We start from the raw sequence: 11,001 nt of genomic DNA, 5'->3' as shown, positions 1-11,001 counted from the left end.
TCTTCCTAAATCAGACACTATTTCCTGATGCAATTTCCCAACAATGTAGTTAAGCTCCACTCCATCTTCCCCCTCTCCAGGGAAAACCTGGGGAAAGAGGAGGATCATTGCAATGTGGACCAAATGGGGAAAGCAGGCAATAACTGTCTATCTTTCTTTAGCTATGGTATGTGCGTATATAGGAATATTTGTCAGTCCTTGTTATTTTCTTCATTCTCATTTTATCTGGCAAGCACTGCACCTTTTATATTCCAACAGAGTTGTGTGAGACTCATGGGATATTTTTTCCCCCATGTAATTTCAGGTGATATTTTGCCAGTTCATTTTAAGGCAATTATCAACCCCATAAATTCTGTGACTGTGACATTTCTGCCAACTAGCTATCTTTCCCGTTTGAAGAATACACTTTCTGAATGCTCACTCCTTTCCCATGCAAAACCCAGTAAATCAGCACAAAAGACAATTGGGCATCCCATGAGTGCTCTTTGTTTCTGAGCAATACGGCCGTGGCTGGAGATTACGGTAATGGCAGGGGATACTGCCTGCTACAGCTACAGAGCATTGAAGTGGCTGCTGCTTCTTGACAGTGTAGAGCTGAACATTGCAAGTGGGAGAGGGCGGAGAAGCCGGCCCCGAGCCCCTCTGCCATTGGGACACAGGGAACTAGTGTGATTCTGAGTCATCAATACACAAGGGGAGTTAAAAAGGGAGGAAAGGCTGGTGGAATCTCCGGCAGAGTGCCCCATCCCTGCATGCAGAGAGGAGACTGCAGTGCTGTGCTATGGGCTGGCTGTGAATGTCCTTCCCAGATGCTCAGCAACAGGAGCTGTGCAGCCTTCCAGGAGGTGAGTGTGGGTGAAGGGCAGAGGTAGGGCAGAGTCTCCCGTCTGGAGATCTCTAGCATGCAGGGTAAGGGTCGGATCAGATGTTTGGAACATATATGTAGCATACCTCCTTCCTTTCCTGCCTCGCTTACCGTTTTTCTGCCTTCTCTTTTCCTTTACTTGCTGGGAAGTTTCATTTCATGCACTTGGGAATGAAGTTGGATCATTTAATTCCCTGTTCCATCATCAGCCTTATAATAAATAATAATAATATCAGAAGATGCTTAAAACTATGGGGGTTTCATTTTTCATTTATGCGCTTATTCAAAACCTTCCTTTTCCCTGGAATAACTCGGGGTCTCATTCCCTCCTGCGGAAAGACAAATGTAAATGTGGCATTGGAAGGAAGGCAAATGCCCACCGTGGAAAAAAAGAGACCTTTTCTTCCCCGCCACCCCCGTGAATCTGAATTGTGCATCTACAGGTGCTAAAATAAGAATCTGATTTTTATTTCCATCCCTGTAAAAAAATACACACGCCTGGGATTCGCAGATGAGTTGATTTTTGCTGCTGGATTGTTGGGAGTGTGTTTAATCGGACGGGAGAGTTAATTTGCAAGACATAATACAGTGAGCTTGCCCATAAGAATTTACAGAGGTTCTTCTTATCTGGGAACTGAGGTCTGTGTCGCTATTGATGGCCTTTCAAATATCTCATGAGTGCTTGAACAGGAAATCTAGACCACCCCTAGCATTATAAGAGATGATTAGCTGTCACTTATAACTAACCTTCCTGCCCTTTTTGCCTCAAATTCCTATCTTCAGTCTCGCATTTCTATGTTTTTTCCATCTTTATTTGGCTGAGGAGGAATTTGGCCCCCAGATGTTTTGAAATGCTATTCCAGCCAGTAAAAACTCCTTCTTTCTGCAACACCCCATACATTTCACAAATCACTTTCCCCTGTAGCTTTCTCAAATGTTTCAGAGTAGCAGCCGTGTTAGTCTGTATTCGCAAAAAAGAAAAGGAGTACTTGTGGCACCTTAGAAACTAACAAATTTATTTGAGCATAAGCTTTCGTGCTCACGAAAGCTTATGCTCAAATAAATTTGTTAGTCTCTAAGGTGCCACAAGTACTCCTTTTCTTTTTTTCTAAAATGTGTGGCTTATCCTAACTAATGAGCAGTTTGATCTGCAAGAGAGTCACTTTGGGGGTTTCTAGACTAAATTCTGGACTTGCCAGATCGGAATGCATTCGATGAAGTGAGCTGTAACTCACAAAAGCTTATGCTCAAATAATTTATTAGTCTCTAAGGTGCCACAAGTACTCCTTTTCTTTTTGGAAATACAGACTCACACGGCTCCTACCCTGAAACAGTTCACAATCAGTTTCTAGTTCTGATTTCTGTCCCTTTGTATCTTTAATAAATGGTCCCTGTAGGGAAGGTAATAATCAGGGTTGATTGCTTTACCCTCAGGTCAATCGACGGCAGGCTTGTGCTGAATGTATAATATTGTTTTTTAGCTGGGGGTGTGGAGAGGTGGTCAGAAAAATTGATCAGGCAACAAAAATTCATATTGGTCTGTGTTGTCTGGAGCAACATCGGCCAAATAGCAGGGCTTCACTGGGTGGAAGGGACTGGGATATTAATCTAATATCGTAGCTGATGGGGAAGGTTCACTAAAATAGATTCCCAGGCTCTAGAAAACATTTCTGCTTGGGAAACCACAGCAGTAGGTAGCCATGAGCTCTCTGAATCATGTTGTCCATGTCTCTTTACCTCTCTTAGGCACCATGTCACGGAAGAGCACAGCATCAAGGTATCTTTGACAAGGCAAATCTCCCTTTTCCTTCTGAGCCTACAACAAGCTAGTGTTAATAAGCCCAGATCCTGAGCCCAGGGGACCAAGTGACCGGACAACAATTTTTCCAGAGGTTCAGAAACTTTTGACCAACCCGTCAAGACCATGAAGCCTGCTACGGATGAGCATCCTTCAGCTGGAAAATCACAGAGATGATGGAGCATCATTACCACTGCCGAGGTTTCTACGACGCCAGGTGCAAAATAGAATTTCAACGCAGAGAGGGCCAGCGAAAGTCTCACCAACTTCCTTTGAGGAGGAATCCAAATTAAGACACTGGGGATTTTTACGTTATTCCCTTCACCTCTGCAGACTGAGTCTGTCTCTAAAAAGCAAGAATGATTTTAGCACTGCAGCTCCATTTCCCCTGAGACAGTTATCCTGGAAAGTAGGAGAAATGTCCTCAATGATGCCCCTACTTTACACCATACAGCTGAGGCCCCCTCATCCCAGGTAGAATCCAAAGGAGGCCAGACTTGGAAAGTCTTCAAAACTGGGGCTATGTTGCTAATTCGCTGCCAAAAGCAACCAGAAGAGCAGAAGCTTAGAGAGGATTTTCCAGTATGTTTTTGGATCAGTTACTTATCCTGGTTCTGTGTTTCTAAGGCATTAGTATTGTTGATATTATAATACCTTTTACCAACAGAGTTGGGCAAATGTTGCCTGCAAAACCTTCAAAGAGTTGATCTCAGCATTGTAAGCAGTAGAAAGTTGAGTGGAGCACAAGAGTTGGATGAACTTTATTTGCCAGCGACAATGGTTTTCCTCCCTGGAAATTCCTCTGACTGTTCAAATTGCACCCAGACTGTAGGGATAGTGAACAATTCTAAGGCCATATTATTAGGGGTTATTTTAGGGGGGCTGATTATATTTGGGGTGCTGGGTAATATTCTGGTTATCCTATCAGTAGCCTGCCACAGACACCTTCAGAGTGTGACCCATTACTACATAATCAACCTGGCTGTTGCCGACTTCCTCTTAACTTCCACGGTCCTGCCTTTCTCAGCAATCTTTGAGATTTTGGGCTACTGGGTCTTTGGAAGGATCTTCTGCAACATCTGGGCAGCTGTCGATGTCCTATGCTGCACGGCTTCCATCATGAGTCTATGTATCATCTCTATAGACAGATACATTGGAGTGAGCTACCCACTGAGATATCCAGCTATAGTGACGGAAAAGAGGGGACTCCTGGCTCTGCTAAGCATCTGGGCTTTGTCTCTGGTGATCTCCATTGGACCTCTCTTTGGCTGGAAGGAGCCAGCTCCAGAAGATGATACCATCTGTCAAATCACTGAAGAGCCTGGCTACGTATTGTTCTCTGCTTTTGGCTCCTTCTACCTCCCCTTGGCCATCATCTTGGTGATGTACTGTAGAGTGTATGTGGTGGCCAAAAGGGAAAGCAAAGGCCTGACTTCTGGCTTGAAAACGGAGAAATCTCATTCTGAAGAGGTGACCCTCCGGATCCATTGCAAAAACACCTCGGTAGGGAACAGATCAACATCCTGCACAAAGAACAAAACCCACTTCTCAGTGCATCTCCTGAAGTTCTCCAGGGAAAAGAAAGCAGCCAAGACCCTGGGAATAGTGGTGGGGTGTTTCATATTGTGCTGGCTTCCTTTCTTTATAGTCATGCCTATTGGTAAGTAAAGCAAAACACCTTAACCTTTTCTAAGAACTTCCCGGGGGTGGAGGGATCTCTTTTTGCCTTGCTATGGGTTAGAGCTGGTCTGTAAAACTTCGACAGAACCATTTTCCATTGGAAAACGCAGTTCCCAAATCGAAACACGTCTCAAAATCATGTCAGTTTCACCAATAATTTGTTCAGTAAAAACTCATGGGGAAATTTTTTTTCCACAGTGTTGAAAAATCTCGTTTTGCCATTATTGGAATGAAACAGTTTGATTTTTCATTTTGAAAGGACGGTTTGTTTCGATTTTTTATTATACATTTGTAAAAAAAGTGGCAACTGAAACAAAACATTTTTATTGAGCTGAAATAAAAACTTCAAACACAATCAGAATATTCCTTTGCAGAGCATGTTAGGTTTTGTGACAATTTGGAAGGAAGCCCGTTTTCAATTCCTCCACCAAATGGAATTGTTGTCCTCTGGCCACCTTTACAGATGTTATGGGCCAAATCCTTAACAGGCGTAAAGGACACAAGCACCATTAACTTCAACACCAACGTTTCTCTTCGCAAAATTACGGCTGGATTTTCAAAGAAGCCCAGGGGCCAGACTTTCATTGGCTCAGTAACCACAATCAGGTCCGAATTTTCCATAGTGCTCCCATTGTGACATTATGGACAGATTTTCCAGAGCTAAGCACTCAACAAGCATCTAAAGTGCTGAGATCTGTTGAAAACCTGGCAATTTACTTTGGTGCCTAAATGAGAACTGAGCTTTTGATCATCTGCCCTGTAGGACTTGATCCAAAGCCTACTGAAACCAATTAAAAGGCTGCCACTGACTTCAGTGGGTTTTGTATTAGGTCTTTATTGCAAAAGAATTATTTTAGATTCCCTGTATTTTGTTGCAACGGTGACCATTTAAAAAAAAAAAAAAACAGAGCGAGTGCAAATATATTTCCCTTTGTAAAGAGTGATTAACTCAGCCGTTTGCTATTTGCAAATGATGGAATGACATACAGTTTCAAAATTTGAATGCATCCCTTTAAAAAAAAAACGTACTCTGCATTTTAACAATGTTTGTGATGTAGCACAAGAGTCTGGTGTAGGTAATAGCTGGATTAGCAGACCAAATGGAAAAAAAGAATAAACCACTCAAATTCTAGTGGGTTATGCTCATGGTTATAGAGTAGCAGGCTTGTTAGTCTGTATTCGCAAAAAGAAAAGGAGTACTTGTGGCACCTTAGAGACTAACGAATTTGTTCGTTTCTAAGGTGCCACAAGTACTCCTTTTCTTTTTGCTCATGGTTATGTTTATTGTGGTTTTTAAATCCAAGGGCCAAGGAGGTGTTAGGAATCAGTATCAGTGTTCCTATTGTTACAGATTTAGCAGCTAAGTTCAAACTTCAGCATTGGAAGGTTTGTTTAGAGAAAATTATTTTAATACAAAATTACTTATCCACTGCAATAAAATCCAGGATTCCACATGAATTACTGGTTTAGATGCCTGCAGAGCTTTTTTCCCCCTCTGTTTTGCGGACACAAGCAAAACACATATGAAAGAAAAACAGGCTATAGTTTATAAACTGCGGTTATTAAATTAGTTCTTGTCCAAACTTGTTAAATCATCCTAACCATCAGCAAACTGATCTCTTTGCAGCGGCCAGTTTATGCCAGAAAAATCTTAAACAAGAGCTTTGAAATTGTGCCCTTATGGGAAAGCCTTACACAACTTCAGAAGCATGAAACCAATCAAGGCTCTACGACATCTTATGGAAATTTCCCTAAAAACCTGCAGAGTGAAATGGAAAATGATCTCCTTTCTTCGATAGCTGCTTTGTACCATTCTATAGGACTCTAGAATAGGGATAGGTTTCAGAGTAGCAACCGTGGTAGTCTGTATCCGCAAAAAGAAAAGGGGGTACTTGTGGCACCTTAGAGATTAACAAATTTATTTGAGCATAAGCTTTTGTGAGCTACAGCTTATGCTCAAATAAATTAGTTAGTTTCTAAGGTGCCGCAAGTACTCCTTTAGAATAGGGATATAATTCTCAATGAAATGCTACGGGAAAGTTTTTAAAAAATAACTTAGAAAGGTGACCATTTTCAATTAGCTTCTATAGGATTCCAGCAGAGTATTTCACTAAATCCTTTAGCTGTTGTTACCTCATAAAAGTCAATGGCTGCAGAATCTATCTAATTCTGTCATCTGAAATGCTGGTCAATACTGGAAAAGTGTCTGAGTAAAGACTTAGACATTGCATAAGGAAAAACCCTGGGAGGGACTGGCTCTTTCTGCTCTGAGTGTCATTCTGTTGGAATGTTTGTTGCCAAGATGTCCCAAACATACCCAAAAAGGGTTTGAGAGCACATTACATGCACTTTGGTAAAAAAAAAAAAATCCTCAAATGTGGCTGCCCACCCAGAGCTGCTGCTGTTGATCCATTTGGTTTAGGTTGAAGAAAACTTCCTTATTCAACACTGAACTTTGAATCTTTGATCCCTTATAAGGAAAGTTTGCTAAGGTTAATCTCCCTATCTTCACATGGTTTCCCTCTCTGTTATTTTAGAATCATTTTTCCAAAAATCTGTTTGCCCTTTTTGTTAAAAGAAAAAAGAGTGCTAAACAGAAATGCAGCACAAAGACACATATATTATGCAAAACCACTGTTACGTCTCGATCCAGGCTGTTTTCCTATCTATTTTATATCACAGACCCATAATGCTTAGCTTTTTTACACAGGGCTTTTCATCCATAGATTACAAAGCACTTTGCAAGCATCATTATCCCCATTTTGCAGATGGGAAAACTCTGGCCCAGTGCGAGAAAGTGACTTGCTCAAGGTCACAAAGGTAGTTAGGGACAGAGCAAGCTAGGACCCAGGGGCCAGATTTCAGACGTGCTGAGCATTAACGATGCTAGTTGAAGTTAATGGGAGCTGAGGGGTCTCAACAGTGCTTACTAGAAAACAAGAATTCCATTACATGAAAAGTTTTGAAGTTCCACAGTTTGTTTGTACAGCACCTAACACCATGGAGTTGTGGTCCATGACTGGGCTCCTGGGCATTACTGCAATACAAATAATTATAATAAAAACATTTCCCAACCAATTCTATATGAAACCTTTGACGCATTATGCAAAACATATAAAAATCAGAATACCCCTTGGAGGGATGTGGAAGTAACCATCGGCGTAAGCCCATATTAGTGATGTTGTGAAGTTTGTGAGAAAATAAATGCAATGCTGATTCCTTTAGCAGGATATGCAGATTTAAAATATTGAACATCCAAAAAAAAGAGAGCCAACAACAAACCCTTGAAACTTATTGCAATCTTGCCCTTTTATGGAATAAAACAACTCCATGAAGAACTGCTAAACAATGACAGGTTTCAGAGTAGCAGCCATGTTAGTCTGTATTCGCAAAAAAGAAAACGAGTACTTGTGGCACCTTAGAGACTAACAAATTTATTTGAGCCTAAGCTTTCGTGAGCTACAGCTCACTTCATCGGATACATCCGCTGTAGCTCACGAAAGCTTAGGCTCAAATAAATTTGTTAGTCTCTAAGGTGCCACAAGTACTCCTTTTCTTTTTGCTAAACAATGTTAATGAAGGGGTCTGTTCCCATGTAGATAGCTCAGTGCAAATTGGGGTCCACAGATCTATCATCATAGGCAAAGGCAAGGTATAGTCAGGAGAGCACAGCAAATCTCTGGACATAAGGAGAGCATGTCTGGGAAAGCCTAGTGGTGTGGTGCTAGATTCTCTGGCTGCTGTGTACAGTGCATGTCAGCCCGGTTCAGACAGGCCAGGCAGGGTGCAAAGCCATCAGAACGGCGTGTAAAGCAAAACTGAGAGTCAGCAATCAGAACAGGATAATGAGGAAGGCATCCAGCAGCCTGCACAACGTGCTGTTCAGTGACTGATCAACGATGGGTGAAGAGATTCAAGGGAGAAGCTTTCTTCTCTATGTGTTAGTAACCAATGTGTCCATAACAACAGTGTCTGTATCAATTACCTGTGCCTGGACTAGAAGAGAGACACTTGCAGGACCGGTATAGACATTCCAATTGCATACCTGCTCGCAGGGTGTACGCAGGAATTCAAACATACCCAGGCTTTACGTTGGGGGAGCGTGTTCTTGCGCGCTACAGGTAGATCATTTCATCAGCCATATGTTGCCATATGTGCCCTCTCAAATACCTTCAGCGGAGACAGCCCTCCAAAGTCATTCAAGACCAGCTTCTGAATGGAGAGTGCTGGACAATCTAGGTGAAATTAACATGTATAGGTGACAATCAGGAGGGGTTGGTTTAAAATCTGGGTAGGTAATGCCCTCCCAACCTTTCCTGAGGATCTTCCTCCACATGGGCACTCTTTTATTTTTGGCAGAGCTTTTAGGAGCCTTATCCCCGGGATAGACAGCTGCGGAATAGGTGTAAAGCCCCTTTCACCCCCTTTTGGCTTGGTTGAGATGCTGTTTAGTAAAGCTAGGGTGACCAGATGTCCCGATTTTATAGGTACAGTCCCAATTTTGGGGTCTTTTTCTTATGTAGGCTCCTATTACCCTCCCCCCCCACACACACACACACACCCTGTCCCAATTGTTCACACTTGCTGTCTGGTCACCCTAAATAGAGCTGGCTGGAGAACAACAATTCTGTTTTGTGACAGCTTCAGAGGTTTTGGAAGAAACATTAGATGCATTACACATTGGAACTAAAAAAAAAAAAATCTCCTTTTGAACGTTTTGGTCCAAGGGGATAGTGTCAAAAGCTGTTCATTTTCTATGCAAAAAAGTCTGGTTTTTTAATCCCCTTGCGCTCCCTGTCTCTGTCTCTCAAATTGACCAGAGTCTCCATCCTGGACCTTGCCAGCAAAAAGCTCATCAAAATCAATATGTCTCTACAAAACATTTTGACTTTGATGAAAACAGCAGGTCTAGAAAACAAAATTATCAAAAATATTCCAGCCAGCTCTACTGTTAAGGTTTGCACACCCCCTTCCCGGACAACTCTCAGCTTTTCCCTAAATGTATGTGCCCAGTGCATGGCAGCAGAATCGTTTCCCTTTCCATGGTTGCTTAGTCCAGGGCAGGACTAAGGGAGACCCCAGTGGAGATTGTCTCTCGGCAGCACAAACTAAATTTAATCGAACCAGGAAGAACCACAAGGTACTTTGTCTGTGTCCAGCAGGAACCTCTACAAATAGTTTCTATTATTAATACACCTAAGTCCTGTCTCTTCTCTGCCACAAGGGAAACTAGAGTTTGATGGTGCAAATGGGCGGAGAAATCCGCCCGTGGCTTGATATTTCTCTTTAAACAGGAATATCGGAAGATTTGACCTGGGTCTGTCTCATGGGAGAATCCTGTCCCTTGGGAGCAATTTTTGGCGAGCCTTAAGATTTGAAAATCAGTTAATTCAGCCACTCATCCCTTACCTTTCACCTCACCGACTTACTCTACTCCATTAGCACTCACGCTCTGTAATGGTAGCCATTGAAGGATTGTGCTGTGTCTCTCTGGCCCAGATTAGGTTCACAGCATACATAGATAAAACCATAAATGCTCTTGCTGGAAGGTTGCAACATAACCCGACTTTATTCCTTAGAATTCAGAACAATACCACACAGCAGCAGAGATGCACAAGGCCGGCTGCTCCCTAAGGCAGGGTTCACCACACCCTGTTTTAAATTGATTCTTTCCAGGCTGACTAGTGTCTGCTGGTATGTTTTGTTACAGAGCCCCGTCCCCGGCAAGCAGGACAGGAAACCTCCACCCTCTCCCTTAGTTGGCTATTCCAACATAGTCCTCAGTAGACCCACATGGATCACATGACTGGGGGTAGGAAGCTAGTCTGGTTTCTTGCCAGTGCCCCTGCTGCCTTGCAGTTTACATCACACCTCTGCCATTAGTCCTGCGTCCTACCCACCGACTACATCTGGGCATTGGTGACCTGATGGGTGGAGCCTGGAAGGACAATTTTTCAATAATGCAAACAGCCAAAGGCATTGGGAGCAATTGAAACAGGATGTTTAGGCACCTAAAGCAAGTGTTATGACTTTGCACAAAGGGAAACACCAAGAGGCACGAAGCTGGCAATTCATCCACCTTGCATGGCATAACCAGCAAGTCAATGGTAGCTGCCATGCCATAAGAGATTAATGGGCCCAGCTAATCTGTGATCTCTCCCTAACACTGGTGAATGCTAGCTGCTCCATAAGAAGGCGTAAATCCAAAATCTAATTTTTCAAGAGTCCTTTATTTTATGATCATGATACTTTGCACTGGTCCCAGAATCCCAAAGCCCTCTGAATGGAAGAACCCGCCGAGTCCTTTTGTGAGGTAAGGGTGGTTGTTCCCACTTTGCAGATGGGGAAACTGAGGCACAGAGCAGTGACATGACTAGAACAACTTTTCACAGCGAGTCAGCAGTAGAACCAGGGACAGAATGCAACAGTCCAGACTCCCAGTCCCCCGAGAACACTGCCTTCCCGTGTACTCATGGACAGAAATAACAAGGGGGAAAACTTGAACGCTGAGATTTTTCCACATTTTTTCACTTCAGGTGCTGTGAAGTCCTGGGGTGATTTAGGAATGGATCTAAATAGCAAACCTCTCATTCTCCTCACGAAATCACAGCAAGAAAATCAGTGACAATGAAGAAGGGAATAAAGAACAGAAACAACC

The 11,001-nt window shown here is 42.8% G+C and overlaps 1 protein-coding gene across 1 annotated transcript in view; it reads left to right on the top strand.

The window, feature by feature from the left end:
- The first annotated feature begins 581 nt into the window (after positions 1-581).
- Positions 582-11,001, top strand: part of ADRA1A (adrenoceptor alpha 1A) — a 28,803-nt gene continuing 18,383 nt past the window's right edge. The window contains exons 1-2 of the mRNA XM_038384813.2: positions 582-849; positions 2,612-4,323. Of these exons, the coding sequence (XP_038240741.1) occupies positions 3,441-4,323 (883 nt within the window). The 5' untranslated portion in view covers positions 582-849; positions 2,612-3,440. The remainder of the gene's footprint in view (positions 850-2,611; positions 4,324-11,001) is intronic.

Source organism: Dermochelys coriacea, chromosome 26 (assembly GCF_009764565.3).
Source record: "Dermochelys coriacea isolate rDerCor1 chromosome 26, rDerCor1.pri.v4, whole genome shotgun sequence".
Taxonomy (NCBI): Eukaryota; Metazoa; Chordata; order Testudines; family Dermochelyidae; genus Dermochelys; species Dermochelys coriacea.
The sequence above is the reverse complement of the archived record's forward strand: the minus strand, read 5'-3'. Positions and strand labels throughout refer to the sequence as shown.